Source organism: Lampetra planeri, chromosome 21 (assembly GCF_965212315.1).
Source record: "Lampetra planeri chromosome 21, kcLamPlan1.2.h2, whole genome shotgun sequence".
Classification (NCBI taxonomy): domain Eukaryota; kingdom Metazoa; phylum Chordata; class Hyperoartia; order Petromyzontiformes; family Petromyzontidae; genus Lampetra; species Lampetra planeri.
The window spans coordinates 10,486,010-10,507,883 of NC_136127.1; the positions used below are offsets into that span (position 1 = coordinate 10,486,010).

Genomic DNA, 21,874 nt, shown 5'->3' on the forward strand with positions numbered 1-21,874 from the left:
TCATTGGGGCCGTCCATAAATGACGTCACGCGATTTTGGACGATGTTTGACCCCCCCCCCGCCTCTTCGTTACACGGCGTCACACAAAGTCAGACCCCCCCTCCTCAATTATGACGTCACAAAGCTCTGCCCCCCCCCCCCCCCCCAAAACCATGTTTCCATTTTGAAAATAAAACATGCTTCAAATCGCTTTAAACTATTGTCATTGTAGTGCGTATATAATGTGTCGCTGCACTCTGATGTTGTAGGAGAAAACATGTATTAAAAAGTCTATTTAATTAAGTAGAACGTCTTGTCTATATTAATTTAAAGTTGCGCATTTTGATGTGACGTCACATTTCTCACCCCCCCCCCCCCCGTCACAAATGTCTGACCCCCGCGTCCCCTAGGTGCGTGACGTCATTTATGGACGGCCCCAAACAATAACAAGGTGACAGACCCCCACCCCACCACCCCCGCGCCACACAATAAACTAACGTGGTGGTATTTTAATTTTAGAACTTTCGTGACTGCAGGAATTATTATTTGTTTCTTTCGGTTAAGTCACGTCTAAAGATAAAATAATAAATTAAATTAAATAATAGAATACGACGTTTCGATTGCAACACAAGCAATCATCATTATACCTGATCATTATACCTGATGACGATTGCTTGTGTTGCAATCGAAACGTCGTATTCTATTATTTAATTTAATATTTTATCTTTAGACGTGACTTAACCGAAAGAAACAAATAATAATAACGTGGTGGTGGTGGTGGTGAACAAGCGTATCGATTCATTCATTCGTTCACGTTGCACGCGGTCACGCGCAATGCTTACAGCGGAGGCCGCGTGCGCCGTCGTCTGTGGCGTCGTCGCGGTCAGACGTGAGCGAACTCGAGTCGATGTCTGTATTTCTCGCCCTTGTCCCCTTGAAGAGGCAAGCGTTGCGAATTGTCTTTAAATGTTTAGGCGGCGGGGGAGGCGACGGCGAAGTTTGTCGCAACGCCGAGAGCATGGGGCGGCGGACGAGCGAGCACTTTTGACCCGGAAGACGGTATAGACGCAACCGCCCTTTCCGCTACAGTGGTGCCAGATCAGAGGTTTTCTAGTGGCAGTTTAGAGGGTTTTTGGTACCAGATTAGAGGGGGGGGGGGTTTAGTGTCAGATCAGAGGGTTATCTGGTGTCAGATGAGAGGGTTTTATGGTGTCATATGAGAGGGTTTTATGGTGTCAGATGAGAGGTATTTTCTGGTGTCAGATCAGAGGGTTTTCTGGTGTCAGATGAGAAGTTTAATTGGTGTCAGATCAGAGGTTTTCTGGTTCCATATCAAATGTTTTTTTGGTGTTTTTGGTGTCAAATGAGAGGGTTTTCTGGTGTCAGATGAGAGGTTTTTGGTGTCAGATGAGAGGATTATCTGGTGTCAGATGAGAGGTTTTTCTGGTGTCAGATGAGAGGGTTTTTTGGTGTCAGATGAGAGGTTTTTCTGGTGTCAGATGAGAGGGTTTTTTGGTGTCAGATGAGAGGTTTTTCTGGTGTCAGATGAGAGGATTTTCTGGTGTTAAATAAGGGGCCGTCCATAAATGACGTCACGCACCGAAGGGGGGGGGGGGAGGGGGTCAGACATTTGTGAAGATGTGTGACGAGGGGGGGGGTTGAGAAATGTGACGTCACATCAAAATGCGCAACTTTAAATAAATATAGACAACACGTTCTACTTAATGAAATATACTTTTTTATACATGTTTTCTCCTACAACATCAGAGTGCAGCGCCACATTAAATACGCACTACAATGACAATAGTTTAAAGCGATTTGAAGCATGTTTAAAACAAATTTGGGGGGGGGGGGACAGAGCTTTGTGACGTCATATTTGAGGGAGGGTCTGACTTTTTGTGACGCCGTGTGACGAGGGGGGGGGGGTCAAAAATCGTCCAAAATCGCGTGACGTCATTTATGGACGGCCCTATACCCGGCGAGGGAGTGAACATCTCCTAGCCACCACGGCATCAGCTCTAGAAAATTAATGTGCAGTGTTAGTGGTAATTTACGTTCATCACTTTCACTGAAAATGTCCACGACTGTGCTTCACAAAGGAAATTTAAGTAAACATTTCACTGCAGACGTATTTGCATGTTTATATTACCTACTATAATCACTTAGAAATGTCTGTCCGTCCCTCGTGTGACGTCACTCCACATGAGGCCCACCCCCTCATTAATATTCATGAGCGGGTGGATTTTTACACTAACGCAGAGGAAGGTCGAACAGAATTAAATTACTTATTACGCAAAGTCGCTTCAAAAATGACGTTTCTTTACAGAAAGTGACGGTACAAAATAAATCTACGCAGCACAGTGCTACATCCGTGCGTGACGTCACTGCAAAAGAGCCCCCCCCCCCTTCATTAATATTCATGCCCGCGTGGAAATTTCCACTAACGCACAAGAAGGTCACGCACTCCATATGCAGCACCCCTCCCCTCATTAATAATCATGAGCGGGTGACGTAACTCCACATGCCGCACCCCTCCCCAATAACCATTAGCGGGTGACGTCACTCCACATAATAATCATGAGCTGAACAATTTTTCTATTGAACATTTCAGATTTACTGCAACATACACCCGTCCTTGGACGGGCAAAAAAGCTAGTTTTACTTTTTGATTTAAAGCTTTCGTGACTGCAGGGATTCATATTCTTGGTTCTTTCGGTAAAGTCACGTAGAAGGGAAATAATAAAATAATAAAAATATAAAACAATAAAGTTTGACTTATTTATCCAGGAGAGCCACACCGAGTCGTATGGCTTATTTTCAGGAGGGTCCTGCCTGCACCACTGGCTTTTTATTTCCTGATGTTTGCAGCCGATTAATGACGAGTTGTGTTTATTGTGCAAGTGGGAGGAAATGTTACAGTGATCAAATTTAATCTTGTTGTCTGCTTTGACGCACACCTTCACGCAATTTCGGTGGTGATGGTGGTTGTACTGATTAAACAAAAACAACTAATATGGAATTTTTAACTAAAACCATTTTTTTTATTTCACCAGGAAAGGCTCACTGAGCTATGTAGCTCTTTTTTATCATCTTTATTTATCCTGGAGAAATCCGATGAGCAATAAAGCTATTTTTCACAGATGTCCAGTACTGTCAGACCTGGCCACAAATGAAAGCCCCAACGCTGTGGCTTTTCACGTGGAAATGTATAGCGGTAGCCAAACACTCGAAACGCGTGATGTTAATTCTAAATGTGGAGGGAAACACCTGGAGGTGCCCGAGAAATATTTATGCGGCCACGGGGAAAAAGACCCAAAGACTCCAAAAATACAGGCATCGTGGTCGGGATCCAACCCACGACCTCCTGCATACCAGCGATGGTGGTGTGAGAGATGGTGGTGGTGGTGGTGGCGGCGGTGGTTGTGGCAGCAGAAGGGATTCGCCTGTTTAATTTTACATCTCTTCCCAAAGCACGGCAATTATTAATAACGGTGGGTTTAAGCTGCTGCCTTTAAATACCGGCCAGCTGCCATCACTGGCCCCCTGAGTAATCTCAACACATGGCTGTCTGTCTCCAAACACACCCTCTCCCAACTCTCAACACAGGAGCCGGCAATATAAAATATAGAAACACGCGCAGCCAATTAAAGCGAAATATCACCACGCGCCTCAACGTCAACGCCGCCTTTACACGACGGAGAAATCCTAAGGAGGTTTCGAGGGAAAGACTGGCAAGGGGGCACGTTATGAGAGCGACCGATGAGAGACGCGAATACAACAAAAACTACGGAGTGTAGACCGACATCGTCTGGTCCGAGTACGGGGCCGAGGCTTCTTTAAATGAGTACAAAACTGAATCGTGGAATCCGCGATAACCGCACCAGATCCTCCCAACGGGATTTTTTTTTTAATCCTTTATATTAAGTTCACTTGCTTGCTTGCGCGCTTACGACCGTGCAAATCTTTCGGTCGTTTTTTTAACCCAATTCCCGTGATCCAATCGAGCTGACATTTTGCACACAGACTCGTCGTGCGTGACAATTTATTTTCGTGAAAAAAAAATTCAAACATTTTCTACTTTTTAGGAAAAAAAAAATCATATTTAATTTAAAATACCAATGTGATAAAAATGAAACTCTTACTCAAGAAAAACAGAAATGAATAATAAAATAAAACCGATGCCACGCATATGAAGGATTTATAGTGAAAAACTTTGTTTTTACGGGTTAATTTTTGTTCGCCTGAGCGCCGAGTGCCAATCAGCAGAACCTCCGATTTTTCTTGCATCGCCACAGCGGCTTCTCTGATCCGGACTCGAACTTACAACCCGATAACCACCATGGGTCACGTGCATGGAAAATTGAGCGTGCCTGGTTGTGCGGTCATGTATGTTAGAAATCAGAATATGTTTTTTTCTTACACACTGGAGGAATCCGATGAGCTATATAAGAATAACCAGTAAAAACAAAGTTTCTCACTATAAATCCTTTATATGCGTGGCGGCTAGAGTCCTCTCGTCCTCTGGCTTGAGATGGCTACCACCTATGGGTCAGATGATTGCATTGCACCATTAAGAAATTGGTAATTAAATATAATATTTTTGTCCTAAAAAGTGAAACATTTTGGAAAAAAAATTTCACGAACATTAATTGTCACGCACAACGAGTCTGTGTGGAAAATGTCAGCTCGATTGGATCACGGGAAGTGGGTTAAAAAAACGACCGAAAGATTTGCACGGTCGTAAGCAAGCAAGCGAACTTAATATAAAGGATTTAAAAAAACTATTTTTCACAATTGTCCACTAGGGGCGGGTCAGAAAGTTACAACGATACGAACACGTGATAGGGGTGGAAAGTACAGGGCAGGTAAGCAAATCACTCAAAACGTACGAATAAAACTGAACTGATATTTTAATTTTACCAGGTAAGGTACCCACTGAACTATATACCGTAGCTGTCTTTCAGAAGCGACCTGACCATCACAAATGATAGCTCAATGAAGTAGCGTATCACGTGGAAAGGTATGGCAGTCAAATACTCTAAAAGCGTGATGTCGACTTGCTTCTAAATGTGGAGAGGAAAACCGGAGGACTGGGAGAGAAATCCACGTGACCACGGGGAGAGAGAGACACGCAAACTCCAAATATACAGCAGCAGGCGTCAGGGTCGGATCGATCCCACGACCTCATCTATACCAAGCGAGGTAGTTAACATCTCCTAGCCACCGTGATGGTGATGAGAGAGAGAGACACGCAAACTCCAAATATACAGCAGCAAGCATCAGGGTCGGGATCGATCCCACGACCTCCTGCATACCAGGCGAGGCAGTTAACATCTCCTAGCCACCGTGATGATGATGATGAGAGACAGGCAAACTCCAAATATACAGCAGCAAGCATCAGGGTCGGGATCGATCCACCGACCTCCTGCATACCAGGCGAGGCAGTTAACATCTCCTAGCCACCGTGATGATGATGAGAGACACGCAAACTCCAAATATACAGCAGCAGGCGTCAGGGTCGGGATCGAACCCACGACCTCCTTCATACCAGGCTAGGCAGTTAACATCTCCTAGCCACCGTGATGGTGATGAGAGAGAGAGAGACACGCAAACTCCAAATATACAGCAGCAGGCGTCAGGGTCGGGACCGAACCCACGACCTCCTGCATACCAGGCGAGGCAGTTAACATCTCATAGCCACCGTGATGATGATGAGAAAGAGAGACACGCAAACTCCAAATATACAGCAGAAGGCGTCAGGGTCGGGATCGAACCCACAACCTCCTCCATACCAGGCGAGGCAATTAACATCTCCTAGCCACCGTGATGATGATGAGAGACACGCAAACTCCAAATATACAGCAGCAGGCGTCAGGGTCGGGATCAAACCCACGACCTCCTGCATACCAGGCGAGGCAGTTAACATCTCCTAGCCACCGCCGCACCACCATATTCACGTTCCCGTGCAGCTATTTTTTTTATCAATCCAATGCTGGATGAGGACTTCCCCACGCCGCGAGGGTCGTGACAGGCGTTTGAACGGCCAGTGCGTCTTGGTGAATGCGGGCAGCAACAGCTGTGGTGAGGGCACGGGGTAACAAGGCAATGGACTTTGCTGCACCGCCCTCTGCTGCCCATAACGTAGCTCTGCAGCGGCCTACGACGTATCTTTATGGGTGTGTTGAACTGTATCAAGTGTGGAGAAATCCAAGAGACAATATCTTAAATGCAAGTTAAGGGGGGAGGGGCTTATCTTAAATTTAGCTGTGACGGTCCCACCTGAAGACGGAGACTTGTGTTGCCTCCGAAACGTCGTGATTTAGTTGATTTATTTTCATTTATTATTATTTTTTTACACACACGTGGTGTCCTGGCGGAGGATTGCCTGGCACGACGGGTTTTAATCCGAAGGACCCCCAGGAGGAAAGTCCCACGGTTTCCCGGTGCCAGGAGATTGGCCGAACCTCGCAGGAAAGGTCACATTGCGGTGCCCATGAGTTGGCTTAAAATTGTATGTGCGCAAAAAGGTTCACTGGGCCAGCCGCAATGAGTCATTCACGACATCGGGAGGGGCCGAGGGCAGAACATGAGGTCAGAATTAATGAGCACGGGGAGAACAATGGGTGGTCGGAGCAGCAGCACGCAGCACTCCACGGAGGACACACAACACCAGGGAGCGGAAACCGCAGGTAGGCGCACGAATGGCCACGTGGTACAACGCCACCCCGGGCTTTTGAAGTTCGGGGGATAAGAAGAGAAGCCCGGGATGATTCAGGTATCTTGTCTTCAATATCAGGGCCGCCAAGAGCCACTCCCTGCCGTCCTGCCTCCTCGAGCCGCTCGCAGCATCCGTGTGATGTCAGAGAGTGCTGCTACGAGGCAGTGATAGGTAGTTCTCTCTCGTCCTTCTCCCTCCGACTCTCACAGCGTCCGTGCGACGCCGCGAGTACAGCTTCGAGGTACGTGGCAAGACGTTTGAGTGACTGGGCACTTAGCAGTAGGCTAGGTTCTTCTCGCAACATATTCCCCCGGGTGGTGCGCATTTGCGCCGCAAATCAAAGTGAGCACAGAGCATCGGTGTGGTGTCGGTGATTTGTGTGTGGAGCGACTGCTTGGGGAAACGCGCTGCGAGAAGTGGACGCGGAGCCGCGGCAAGGGCGCGCGGCGAGGTAATCGCCTGCAGGTGTGTGCGTGCGGGCGTACCTGCGTGTGCTGCGCTAGCGTTAGCTGTGGTGGACGCGGGCGTGTGGGTCAACTTCGTGCGGCGGTGAGCCAGCAGCACGAGTATGTCACCTCAGAGAGGGGGGCCCCGATCACTCGGTCGGCGGGGGCCCGGCAGGAGCCGACCGACGCGGTGGAGGAGGTAACGGAAGAAGGGAACGTCGTGCCCCACCTGCCCAACGAGAGCGGTGGGGTGGATGTCGGCCCCCACACTGGAGGCCACGGATTCCAACGGTTTTAAGGTAATTTTGGGGTACTGATTCCAAATCTGGCGTCACAGCTAAATTTAAGTTTTTGTCTATCACATCAGGTTTTTGAGATATCAAATATTGCATTTTCAATAAAAACTGCAGAAGAAAAATATTAAATAAATGTGGATATCTACATAAAATGATATTATAAACACACTATCCTAAAAATACAGCACCATATTTTAACACTAAATCAGTCACTGACTCGCAACAACTTGCAATCATAAGTGACAGTTAATTTCGGGTAAAATCAATGAAAATGGGGTATGCCGATAGCATAAAAATGAGATGTGATAGAGCAAATCTGAGATCAGATTTGGAATCAGCACCCTGAAATTAGTCTAAAACAGCTGCAAAAGCCCAGGCCAGAATTTTTTTTTTTGTTGACCAGTGTAACCGGAGGTCCGGCGGTCGCGTGGAGACATTTGTTGTGAAACCCCCGAAACCGCTGGGGTTCCGAGGTGGCAGTACAGCAAGCGGGATCGCAAAACCCGTCTGTACAGCGGAGCTTCTAAGACAGTGGTTCTTCACCTTAACTCCAGCCTTGCACCCCCCCCCCCTTTGGTTCTCAATCGTAATTTGGTTTAATCAATACAAAGGGTTTGATGAAACAAAGTAGTTGTACTTACATGCCCCTGCTTAATTTGTTTCCATGATTTTCCTTCCAAAAAACACGTGGCCATGTCTCGCACCCCAAAGGTGTGCGTGCACCCCAGGTTAAGAACAACTGCTCTTAAGAGTTATCCCATCGCACGCATGGCAGGTGTTCTCCAGATGCTCCAGGTTCCTCCGACGTGAAGCAGAACACTGTTTGTGCAAATTGTGCACAGGTTAATCAACTCGTAAGCTCGCAATACATACACTGAATCGTGGCAAATCGATGCTTTTCAATGTAAATGTTGCACGTAATGGGTCTCAAATCACGTCCGTAGCCACTAAAGGCGCGACCATTCACCGCTATGTAAACAAAAATTAAGATTCTTGAATATCAGGACACATTGTTGGAGTTGCCAACTCTTGATTGAAGCCTTTAAAAAAATGTAGCTCTGCCTGGTTGGTGGCTTGTGGGAACTGCTCCGTCCCGAGGGGCATGCACATGATGATGACGATGGCACAAATGTCCATGAAGTAAAACAACATTGCGCGGCACGGTGTTGATGTCACTCAGCCAAGCAGCGTTCCACAAACAAGCATATTCAACGTTTTATTTTATTTTACCAGGTAAGTCCCACTGAGCTACATAGCTTGTTTTTCAAAAGCGACGTGGTTATCACAAATGACAGCTCAACCGAGAAATTAAGTGCCGGTTCTACGTCGATTTGACGTTGCTTAAGAGTCTCCGCGCGGTCACAACACACAGAGCCCCATTCGCGGAAGAAAGAAACAGCGCACAAAAACATCGGTTGTAAATACCAAATTTCATTGTTTTTTTCCCGTTTTACAATTCACATATATTACTTTCAGTGAACACACCATCGCTACTTTGAAAACGCAACACCGTTCACGATAAGAAGCGATTGGCCCTGTCAACGAGGAGGTTTCATATTGCGGCCAAACGCAAATATTTTGTTTTATTAACTACGCTGAACAAAAAATACTGAACGATGGTAACTGAAGCAAGATTCATCCGCTACGACTTTTAATTTGCATCGGAGACTCGCATCCTGAGACCTCGACGCATCCACAATTGTCCGCGAACCGTAGGATAAGTATTTGCATGTTACAGCGGCGCTCGCTTAAAACACCTCAGCATCTCAAGAGTACAGCGGCTTGCATCGCATCTCAGCCCGACAATTCATTCCATTGCCGTGCAACAGTCCATTCGTTGGGGTACCCAACTTGGCAGTCCTCCCTACGTGACGTAAGATGTAAGCAGCACCAGCCTGCCGGGGGCGGTGGGGGGGGCACGATGCAACCGTTGTGGATTTTCTTCCCAAACAAGTAAAATTCGAGCAAACTGGGATCGCAAGGCCCGGGCACTCGTGGCCTACTCCATATCAAAAATAACGGCGCGGGATCTTTTGAACGTTAACTGTGAGGCAGATCAGTATCTATTCCTTACGTTGAAAGCCTTGAATGGGTTGGCTCCTAAACATCTCACCGATCTGCTGAACTTTGATATTCCACTGCGGAAACTTAGATCTGCTGATTGTGGTCTCCTCAATATTAATTATTCCAAAGACCAGACTTTGTTCTGTGGGAAACGGAGCTTTGTGTAGCCAGGCTCTCCGCAATTGTGGAATTCCCTTCCTGGGTCCATGGGGGTATCGGAGTCTGTTACACTGTTTAAATCACGTCTTAAAAACTGACCTGTTTTTACAACAGGCTTTCTCCATAACTAAACAGGCGTTCTGCAAAGCGCTTTGAGGCCTAGTGCGAATTTAACCAAAAAAATTAGTTTAAAAGAATTATTATCATTTATGGTTAATACACCCGCAGCATTAACCAGGGCGACCATCAGCCTCGAACCGCAAACATCTGCAGCAAACGTGTTTCAGCTCGGTCGTGTCACCCTGCCCTACACAAGGGCACGCACGCACGCATGAAGCCCCACGGACAGACATCCTTCTACATGGCCCTGATTATTCAAACATTTCATTCTTTCCCTTAAATCTTCGGCGATAACAGACGCCGGTGTCAATCCCTCGCAGCATTACCAAAGTGTTACTTGTTTTCTCCCTTTCTCTCCACAGCGATCTTTACAAATTCGCCACGTTACGGATACATCGCAGCAGAAACAGTGCCAGAATAACCGCTCAGCGTACGTGCCGTGGCGAAGTTAAGTCTTGCACCCACAAATCAATTATTTATCGCACCGTTACCTTCAAACTGACCTGCTCGACTACCCAACGTGGAAATGTACGGCTGAAGTTTGAAGAGCCGTATGAATGTGCACAACGCTTAATACGACTTGCTATGTAACCATAAGTATTCCAAAGGAACACCAGATCAATACCACTGGATATCTATGAAAAAAGGCTTCATAGCGCATCGGATTCCTCCAGTATAAATAAATATTCTGATTTCTGAATACATGACCGCACAATCACACAATCAGAATTCATCTCGATATAAATGGTACGAGGTTTTTTTTTTGTCTTTTGTTTTATTCAAAGTGCCACGAAGAGCCAATCCGTGACTCCGGCAAAACCGGTGCATCACCCCGTGTTCGAGAACAAGGAGATATCACAGAACTGCTTTCAGGTGCAACGGAATTACAAATTAAAACAACACAGCTTCTCCTTCCGGGTACAGACATCACCACTGGGTAACTGAGCAGTTGGAAAGAAAGCAAGTGGGTGACGAATTACACCAGCGACATCCAGCAAGCCTCGAATGACAGGATGTTGACAATGTCTCACGGAGGGTTGCTCATCAAGATATTAATAAACTACAGATGGCAGTTTGAACGCCGTAGTTAAAATACCGTCAACATATTCCGCGTACAATTTTCTTGTTAAATTATAATGCTCGTGTGACTTTAAAAAGGTAACAGAACAGAAGTTTTTGTAACAATCACACAGCCGGGATACTCTCCAACACCTGGGATTCTCTGAAATCTCGATACCAAGTGTGTTGCCGACGTCATGGTAAACACGTGGGGGATGAGGTGAGAGACCCGTGTGATGGGATTTTCACAATGCTGCGTGTGTGTGACCATTATTTGAACCAGACGTGGACCTCCCCGAGGTTGACTCGGCCTCAAATGAGTACCTGGTGCGGTGTGTAAACATCGCCAATTCAGGAGACAAAGGCAGACGGGGGTGGTACCGGCCACCCAGCCCCTCGTGTGCCGTGCCGGCCTCCATAGGTGCTGCTCGCTAACAGCACTTGCCCCAACAGTCTGTGAAGGCTATACGGGGTATCTTTGCCTTTGTTTGGGTTTTAATGACCTAGACAAACCTGCTGTCATTACAACTCTTTTTTTAAATGCACTACACCTTCACGGACACCCTGTATAACCACTACGAATATCCTAAAAAAAGAAACCACACAACACGAGCGTACCCTCGGTGCAATCACTGCGGCCGTGTCGGATTTACAAAAAGTACAGTGGTGTGTAGGCAGCATTATAGGCAGACAGCAAAAGTGATGCGGGGGAAATTCACGCGGTGCGTTACACCTCTCACCAACACGACGCGTTTCAGCTTCTCGTGCTTGTGCGTTGGAAAGAATATCTCTAGGGGTTTTTTTTACTTTTTTTTCTCCACGCGAATATTGGAGAGATAAATGGACGGATGGGAAGTAGGGTGGGGGGCGGGGTGGGGGAAGAGAGGGGGAGGCGGGCCGGAGTGACGTTCGAACGTTGCAAGCGACGAATATTAACCACAGCAATGCTCGATCATTCTCCACCAGTTTGAAAACGAACTTCTTTCGAACTGCTTTTTGTTTTTCGGTTTGTTGTCCTTTGCCCCGCAACTCCGATTAGCACGGTTGGCTACGTACGGTGCGAAAGAAGCCCAACGTACATATACATACCTCGCACACACGCCCGCACGCACGCACACATTATGGCTCCCACACTCACGGTGACACGCGCTGCTTAGTCGACCGTCAAAACCCGGGCTCGCAATCGCACGGCATCCGGGGCCCTGCCCTAGAGGAAGGCGCTCGGGTTGGCGCGAGGATCCTTCTGGTTGCGGAAGCGTGCCGCCAGCCACACTCCCACGATCTGCCGGAGCGACAGCGCGCACACACGGACGGGACACGCGGCAGCAGGTTACGCAATCGCACCACGGGTGTCTTCAAGTGGAAGTCGAAAAACAATTCCAAACACTTAAAGCCAAGTTGGCGAAAAATCATGGTCGCGCGTGGATCGTGAGCCACTTTAACATGTAGGCTGAGTGCTAGATGTGCTGAACTAGTAACGAATTGGCATGTTCTGTTTACGTGACAAACCTTACTAATTGGCTGTTGGGTGGTGGCGGGTTGAACAACACATCTATATTTACGCGATCTAACCCAAAAAACCTCATGTCTTTCCAACACACGTTTGTCTTCGGAAGCATGAATCTGATGATGGGTAGCTCTCAGAGCAAAATCCGTTTGCACGTATTTCCAATAGTCCTCTTGGTTTGTGGTTTGTGTCTCCAAGGTTTGGGCCACCTTTTGATCAGTGATCAATCTGGCTAGTTTTCAATAGGCGAAGTCCCTAATAGCAACACAACTTTAGACTGCAGGTTGGTTCACAATAGATAATCTTTACAAGAGTTATAGTGCCACCCCCCATTATAGAAAGAAGGCTGGATCGACAGATGCCCATATGGACGGAACTAATCAAAAATGATTTTAACCCAAGTTGGAAAGCGTTACGAAGGCAGATCAACTCCAACTAGTGTGACCTCAAAGACCCGACAATTACATTTGCGATAATTCTGAAAACAAAAGTGCTGGCATCAGACGCTGCGCGTGAGGATAACAACAATTGAAAACATGAGCAGTATCAGTCCTGGTCTGTCATTCACCAGTCCTTGGATATTCATCAATGTTAGATGCACAGCTGCCCCTGGAACCATTATATAAAGGTCATCTGCTGCTCTATTACCATGATGATGATGCTTACGATGATGACAATGGTGACAGAGACGATTATGACAACACACTACCAGTGGCCGTTTCCCATTTGGTGAACCATCTTGAAGCAGGGGAATGCTATTTTTTTACACCCGCAGAAAACTCAACAAATTCATAAGTACCTTAAAATAAAACAACACACATATATATAAAACAGGTAACATATCTGGCATTCTCCCTTTTTCCTAACACTTCTTAGCACTTTTTAAGCCGTCGCTTAACCCATGGGCCAATCCGGCTCTGCCAGTGGGGTTGAGTGAGTGACCCAGGTTGACTCGCCTCCGTAAAGCTGAAGAAGAGTCCAACTCCTCCGCAGATCTGCAGGGCCTCCTTGGCGTGATTCAACATCAGCGTGCCGCAGTTGCTACAAGACTGTTTCTCCTGGCAAGCCTGTGAGGATGGCCACACACAGAGGGGGAGTACCCGGTCTGGCTAGGCAAAAAATCTGGCAACCCTCTGATTTGCATTGAATATCAACCTACAAAAAAATCAACAGCAAACTCTGTATACTGTGTACAGTACCAGGTTATACACATAGTAGTGTGAGTAGTGTATCATGCCCAATACAGAAATTATATCTGGAGGTACCTGCATCACCCCCCCTCCATCCACCTCAGACCTCCCCTATGACCTTTACCCACCACTTCACAGTCCTCCTCTATCGCCCCCTCCCAACCATCTCGCATCCCCCTCCGCCCTCCCCCATCATCCCTTCCCACTATCCCATATCCCCCACCTCGTCCCATATTGCCCCTCCCGCCCATCCCCTATTCGCCCCCTCCCCGCCATCCTCCACCACCCTCTCCCACCACTAACGTACATTTAATACACTTGAATTACGTATTTTATACACTACACAAAATCCAAGATGTTCTCATGCATTTTATGACACATGGTAGGTGACAAAACATATTCCAAAGCACAACCGAAAGTATATTATGTAAACAAAAATATTGACTATGTTCTTGTATAAAAAATACATGAAAGAATGCATTTTAGTTAGCCAGCATTGGTCCAGCTTTTTTGGCTAAATGCAAAATCCGGCTAGCCGGGGTTTTACTCTACTCTCACATACATGCAGGGAGTTCCCACGGTGTGTTCTTTGGCACCATCTCGTCATCATGAGCACCTGCACGGGAAGGCTATCGCGTACACGGTGTACACAGTGCCCAGGACAACTCCACAAATTTAGATCTCGCAGTTCATATTTTAAAAAAATAACCTCATAGCACACGAGTGTCAATTTTGCAGGTGCGCACAATTGTAGAAAATATGGATTATTCATAGAATAAGTCAGCAATTTGCTATGAAACTGAATGTATCCCCACCACCTCAGCATGGATAACAAAGTCTGTTCGTCTGAGGACGTCTGACTACATACGTGTATAAAAGTACGTACCGAGTTCAACAATATTGGGGGGATGGGCAAAGAATTCCACGACTCTAACTCCAACATTAAATTAGTGGACTAATTTTAGTTTTACACTGTTGCCGACTAGCCAAAGAGAATGGCTAAAATAAAAAAAACGCGAATCAAATTACCACTGGCACACGGGTCATGTACATGAGTTCGATGTAAGTCTGTAACTATGGCAGTGTGTCGCTGGGGAGAGATATCACATTGCTCACCGCCAAGCACTCCGTGAGCTTCTGCTGAAAGAACCCACAGCAGTCCAACTTCTTCTCCAAGTCGCCCACCGTTCTGTTGCTCAGATTTTTCCAGCCATATTTCAGCAACGTCTCCTGCGCGGGGCCAAACACGTGCGCGATTTCCGCGACATACCGAGAGAGCCACACACGACGACCTCCCGACTTTCTCACACCGTTAATGTACGGGGGGGGGGGGTGGATTGGGTGTAACGCCCCTCGCGCGCGCGTGAGCTTTCTACAGATACTCAAAGAGCACTCAATCACGGATTTTGCCAAACATGCAAATATAGGACCACAGAGCTCGGGCAACTGTTGGGGCCAGTTAAATTATTCCACCTCTCTCCCTCTCTCTCCCGAAAAGTAAACAAAAATTGGACACGTTACAAATTACTATTTAACTTTTTTTTATTTTACCAGGTAAGGCCCACTGAGCACTATAGCTCTTTTCAGAAGCGACCTGGCTACAAATTATAGCTCAACAAAGTGGCTTATCATGAGGACATTTACAGCGGCCAAATACTCCATGTTTCTAAATGTGGAGGGGAAAACCGGAGGACTCGGAGAAAAATCTACGCGACCACGGGGAGAGAGACATGCAAACTCCAAATATACAGCAGGCTTCAGGGTCGGGATTCAACCCATGACCTTCTGTATACCAGGCAAGGGACATAACATCTCGTCACCTTGGCGCCAATAAAAATCCCAAATCCCACTTTACGAATGATTCAAGTGTGAAGACGGTGTGGAGTGTCCGCCGTACCTGCTGGGAACTGTTGAAGGCGAGGCAGGAGCAAGACACGCTGAATTGTACGATGAACAGCAAAAACAGGATGACGATGTACTGCGAGCGTTCTTGTTAAAGAAAATACCGCTTGCAATGTGGTTCAAAGAAAGGACATTAGTGCCAAGCTGTAAGAGGCATAACGTACAAAGCAACAAGCAATCTCGATGAAACTGTTATGTCTGGTAGAAAACGTGCTACGCGTTGTTGCAGGCAACGGGAGATAAAATCATTTACGTGAAAATATTTGAAACAATTCAAACATTCGAAGCTTATGGAGCAATTACCAATTGGGCTGCACAGCTTCATTGGCAATCACGTGACCCACGGGAGCCACAAAGGAGCGTTTAGTCATGTGTACCACTAAACTACGACAGTTCATAGTTTTGTTTCTTTGAAAACAAAATATTACAGAAAATGTATCTTTTGTAAATATAATAAATAAAGGTAATATCATATTTTACCAACCGAAAATATATCTAAATCAATCAAACTATATTTCTATAGCACTATTCGTGCAAAAAAAAAATTCAATACAAAGTGCATGAACAATAAAAGTGAAATTGTAGGCAAAATAAATCACGTAACAAATTTCTAGCGAAGACATAATACAAATAACACATTAAGAACATCCTAATTAAAAGCAAGTTTAAAAAATACGTTTTTAGATTTATTTTAAAAGTGCTTAATGATTCTGAAGCCCTCAAATACCCTGGCTGGATGTTCCACAGGCGAGGACTGTAAACACTAAAAGCCGCTTCTCCCTAGGTTTTGGTCCTGACCTTTGGGGACGACTAAAAGACCGGTACCAGAGGATCTGAGGGATCTTGTTGTTATACAATTGGAGGGTAAATTACTGACATACTAATACGATGGCGGGGCAAGCTGGTGCCAGCTCATACTACGAATGGCGTGAATTTATTTTTTGCAAACTACGATCCTTAATAATAATGGCACATCCGAGCCAAGACAGTGGGGGGGACTCACAGTACGGGCGGCTTTCCATTGTCTATGTGCCGTGCAGAGCCGGAACTAAACCGTGATATGCTGGCATCTGAATCTGTCTCAGGAGCTAGCGGGGTCAGGTGTCATCAGTCAGTATACTGTGAGGTTTCTGCAGTGGGAAAACAACCTGGTGCCGTGGTGGCGAATTGTTAACTCCCTCGCCTGGTATACAGGAAGTCAGAGATTGGATTCTGACCATAACGAATGTATATTTGGAGTATACATGTTCTCCCCGTGGTCACGTGGATTTTTGTCCGGGTCCTCTGGTTTTTCCCTCCACAGTTATAAACATGCACTTAAAGCAGTGGTTCTTAACCTTTTCTGCAGCCTTGCACGCCCCTTTGGTTCTCAATCGTTCAAAACATTATAATGTAGGTTTGATGAAACAAAGTAGTTGTACTCGCGTGCCCGTGTTTAATTTGTGTTTCGATGATTTACCTTCGAAACAAATCTGGCATGCCTCACACCCCCAGAAAGGGCATCTCACACCCCCAAAGGGTGAGTGCACCCCAGGTTAATAACCACTGGCTTAGAGTATTTGGCTGCTTTAAATTTCCACATGATGATAAACCCCTTCGTTTGGGCTATCATTTATGACCAGGTCGTTTCTGAAAAAGAGCTGTATAGCTCAGTGGGCCTTACCTGGTCACGTGAAAATAGTTTAGTTGAAAAGTTTATTCCACGTCGGCCTGGCTCTTGCACGGTCCCAGCACAAATCGGCTACGGCAACGGCAAAGGGGGCCCACAGGCATTTCACGTGTCCCGCACACCCCGCTGCCAACAGTGGAGGATACGAAGAAGAGCAGCACCTGATGGTGCTTCATGGCTCCCACGAGCCCTACGATGGCGATGAGGAAGAGGAAGATGGCCACGGCGACCACACCGCCGATGAGCGAGATGGTGTTGACCACGCCGTAGCCCAGTCCCCAGCCTGCGATGGCCATGAGCAGCAGGCCCACGATCTGCGACAGATTTGAGCGCAACACGGAGACAGGCAAAGCCGCTTGCTGACTAGCCCGACCTAAGAACGTGTGAATCTATATACAGTAAAATCTCATTATTTCGGTATTTGATCATTCGTAATTGGGGATAATTCGGCACGGCTGCGGTTCGGCATATATATACCATGTATTAGTAATTCGCCATGAGCCGAATTGCCGTACAGAATGGTCCGATTTCGGCATACACGTGGAGCGACGCCGCGCGCCACGACTAAAACAATAACTCGGTCTAGTGGCGGTGCACGTGGTGAGCGTGAGTGCAGACCTGTTGCTTTGGACTTTATAGTCCACAGGTCAGTAAGTGCATCCTAAATACTAAGTGCATTAAGCCCCCCTCCACAACCTCTGGCACCTACCACATGGAACCTACCACATCCTCCTCCTTCGCCTGCAGTGCTGATTACTGATGGTGCTACTTTTTGTGGAAAATATTTTATGTAAAACAAATTTGGATTATTATTTTCATATTGGGGCAGGAGGCACTGTGGAGTACCATTGTACATACTGTAATTCGAAATATTGAATAATTCGGCAAGGCCAGAGCCCCATGTATCCAATTGACAAGGGTTTACTGCATATATTTGTATGAATCTATAAACAGGATAATGGTGCAGCCCTGCAAATACTTGGAAATGCTACTGCTAGGAAAAGGGCCTCTACTTGAGGGAGCTCTGGAAAGCCCAGATAGAAAGTATTTGGTCTAAAACTCAGAGGTTCGCACAGAGGTAAAAAAAAAACACCTTGCTGTACTGCCATCTGTTAGCCATCCTGGAGACCAGCGAATATTCGTCTGCTATACATTTCCACATGATGATAAGCCACTTCGTTGAGCTATCATTTGTGGTCAGGCCGTTTCTGAAAAAGAGCTACGTTTCTGAGTGGACCTTATGAAACAGTGGTCACCCAAAGAACTCAAACTAACTGGGCCGTCTCCGATTTAAAAATATAATCGCTCACCAGAAGGACCCTGGTCAATGACCGTATCTCAGTTGGCTGTTATCAGCAGTGGATAAGTACACACACAATACGGGAGCTGTTGCTCCAGCAATAATTCATGGGGCGTAAAGAAGTTTTTTTTTTACCGCTTTAAAATAAGGGTTGAAAGCATTCATGCATTCTCTCTGTCTAAAAGGGGGAAATGTTAAACATTGTAAATATGATCATATATTATATGAAACAAATTATTTGGTGATACTCGCTTGGTAGTGCAGCACAACAAAAATACCTACAAAATAATATTCGTTATTAACAGATCCTTAAAATAAAACAATAGGCGACATTTCGGGCAATTGCCCTACGTCATAGGATAAAGAGAGGACAGTTCATAAAGGTTGGCGACTGCCCTTCATACCACGGGGCCTAATGGGAATTACATTTAAACATGTGTTCTGATGACCAGTTTTTTTTTTCAAATGGTATATTGTTTACCGAACAGTAGCTTTTTGGGTACCGACACAAATCCTTCAATATTAAAAATGTATTACTAAAACGTATTACTTCGTACAAGTTCAAAGTTAAATTATAAAATGTTGATTGTGGGAACAAGGCACGATCCACGTCGCAAGAAGGCGTTGCTCTCAATCTTAAGGTTGAGAGTTCAAATCCTGCCTGGGGGTTGACTCCGCCCATCAACCCTCCGGGGTCGATACATTCGGCACCACTTTGTGGGGAAGCCAGCAGCGTTTGTCACGTGGTTAGATTCACTCATCTGCCATAGAAATGTGGAATTTCAGACACTGTCTCAGGGCTGTAAACAGGACATTACGTGTCGACTGGACATCTGTGAGAAAGCGCATTATAGCTCATCGGATTCCGCTGATGAGCACCAAAGCTTCAAGAACTGTACTCACTTGTACAGGTAATCATGTTGCCGTTTGACATTACATTTGTTGGTCAATATAAGAGCATTTATGTTCATGGAACAAGGATTGTTATAACCGTTCGATTTACATAATCATTATTATTGTGACAGTTATGATTGTTTACGGGAGAAACCCACTGCTGGCTTTATTAAACCATAACAAAGGAACACCTCCCCGTGAACAATGTATCGGTTATCATTACTCACTACCGTAGCTCTCATCACCAATGATACTAATTTAGCGTCACAATTAGTGTAAACGTTTAAAGTTTATTTAATTTTTGTTCAGACGAATAACGGCCCCTTTAACACCGGCCTAAAGCGCGCAGGCCGCGCCGTTGGAAACCGTACAACGCACAGGCGCGCCGACCAATGGGACGCGCGCATTCGGGCACCACGCGCGGGCTCTGCGGCCAATGGGTGCGCGCCGTCACGCCCAAGCGAAGTGCGAATTACAAAGCGCAGTGACGTCACCCACCACCCACCAGGTTCTTAACGGGCGCCCTTCGTCCCAAACATTTTTTTAAATAAAAATAAAAAACCTCGCAGAGCGGCGCCGAACTCACGATGTAGATGACGTTGAGCGCGCACAGCGCGTTCTTCGAGCACGTGAAGCCGCCGCACATCATCGCGAATTGGTGAAATAAAAAAAACGAAACGGCGGTGACGGTGATGGAGGTGGTTGTGGGTGACGATGACGTCGGTGATGACGCAGGTGGTGCGGGGCGGGGCAGGGCGGGGACGATGGGAGGGAGGGAGGGGGGTGCTCCACCCCACCCCCACGCGGGAGCCCCGGAACGTGGATTGGTTACACGCCGATGACGTCACGCCGTAAGCCGCGTGCCCAGCCCCTGTTAGGACGCCAGGCAGACCTCGCTTAGCGCGACCGGGTATAGCGCTGATTCGTTATAGCGCTATTTGTCTTGGGAAGATTTTTTTTTGTGAAATGAAAACAAAATAACTGATAGTTCCACGCTGATACGCCACCCCGTAGCCACGTGTCAGCTTCTGTTGGGACGCCAGTCGTAAACCAGGAAGACCTCGCTTAGCGTGACCAGGTAGAGCGCTGATTCGTTATAGCGCTCTTTGTCTTGGGAGGATTGTTTTTTCATAAAATGAAAACCAAAATATCTGAACAGCGCTGATGAGTGAGAACAATGGAGCAGCGCGGCTCAAGGAAACGCACCACACACCCTACCAAACTGCATACCCCTGCACACTAACACGCACCTCGGATTAGCACGATTGACTACGTACGGTGCGAAAGAAGTTCAAAATACGTGCAAACTACTAACCGCGTTCATCAAATAACAGTGGCCTTAAAATGTAATAATATAGGTGAGGCGACGTTTCAGGCAATGGTCTTTACTGTTATATATGTTTCCTTATATGGCAGTGTTTTTGACAAACGAGTTGTTTGTGTTACTTGTGCTTGTGCAGCACTGCCAATGTGGTGTTTCACCAAATAGTTTAGGTATACAACATATATGCTTGTTTTAGTTGTTTACCTCACTGAGTCTCATGCCCCCTTCGCAGGAGGGTTCTGCCACATTTTTTAAATCGACTGCGATGGTTGCTATGCATTACCCCAGTTGAGCTACGCCGGCTGGTCTCTTTTGGGGCGTTGAGATGGTGCCCCACCTTAAAAATATTGTTCAAAACTAATTTTTTTTCATCACAACAATACATTTTAGACACAACAACACACGATGTTCAAAATAATGTTAGTTTTAAAGAGGGCCATTAAAGTATTTTTCAGAAGTTATTTTGGCATGTCCAATGATTTAGGATCAATTTCAAGGAATCGATCGATGATCAGCGTGGGGCGCCTTGCCAATGAGGATGTTTTGGCTTCCCAGTGTCCACTTCAAAGCCCTCCCGCAAAGGCAGTCACGGCGAAAAGGGGAAATCTCAGAGACGCTCCAGCCAATCACAAGCCGCCATTTAGAGGTGATTAGCGACCATAACACTGGTCAACACACTTTTTCTGGCACAAGGTATTCCAACGGTTGTAAGGTAATTTTGGGGTGCTGATTCCAAATCTGGCATCAGTTTTTGTCTATCACATCAGGTTTTTGAGATGTCAAATATTGCATTTTCAATAAAAACTGCAGAAGAAAATATTAAATAAATGTGGATATCTACATACAATTTTATTATAAACACACTATCCTAAAAATACAGCACCATATTTTAACACTAAAGCAGTCACTGACTCGCAACAACTTGCAATCATAAGTGACGGGAGTTAATTTCGGGTAAAATCTATGAAAATGGGGTATGCCGATAGCATAAAAATGAGATGTGATAGAGCAAATCTGAGATCAGATTTGGAATCAGCACCCTGAAATTAGTCTAAAACAGCTTCAAAAGTCCAGGCCACAAAAAAATGATTTTTTTTTTGTTGACCAGTGTAATAAACGCCTTCCCTCCCCCTTCACACTTGGGTTATTCATTCTTCATGCGGCTGAATTATACTCGAGCAACAACTATTAAGTATTCGGGAAACTGATCATCACGAAAACACTCGGTTAGTCGTTTGGTGTGGATG

General features: G+C 46.1%; 2 protein-coding genes across 2 annotated transcripts in view; both read right to left on the reverse strand.

The window, feature by feature from the left end:
* Window positions 1-1,076, reverse strand: part of NHEJ1 (non-homologous end joining factor 1) — a 38,785-nt gene extending 37,709 nt beyond the window's left edge. The window contains exon 1 of the mRNA XM_078603959.1: window positions 822-1,076. The gene's annotated coding sequence lies outside the window, so the exon portion shown is untranslated. The remainder of the gene's footprint in view (window positions 1-821) is intronic.
* Window positions 1,077-8,642: 7,566 nt separating this feature from the next.
* LOC144724662 (tetraspanin-31-B-like) lies at window positions 8,643-20,048 on the reverse strand. Its single transcript, XM_078603961.1, has 6 exons — window positions 19,890-20,048; window positions 17,256-17,423; window positions 15,436-15,516; window positions 14,655-14,768; window positions 13,305-13,415; window positions 8,643-12,123 (listed from the first exon to the last, which is right to left on the reverse strand). Exons 1-6 carry the CDS (start codon window positions 19,950-19,952, stop codon window positions 12,049-12,051), a joined length of 612 nt encoding a protein of 203 aa, XP_078460087.1. The 5' UTR covers window positions 19,953-20,048; the 3' UTR covers window positions 8,643-12,048.
* Between the last annotated feature and the right edge of the window lie 1,826 nt (window positions 20,049-21,874).

Coding starts and splice junctions, on each gene's coding strand:
- LOC144724662 (XM_078603961.1), bottom strand. CDS start 19,952: ATGATGTGCGGCGGCTTCACGTGCTCGAAGAACGCGCTGTGCGCGCTC. Junction 14,769..15,435: donor CCTTCAACAGTTCCCAGCAG/GTACGGCGGACA, acceptor GGCCCCGCGCAG/GAGACGTTGCTGAAATATGG. Junction 12,124..13,304: donor TCTTCTTCAGCTTTACGGAG/GCGAGTCAACCT, acceptor TCGCTCCGGCAG/ATCGTGGGAGTGTGGCTGGC.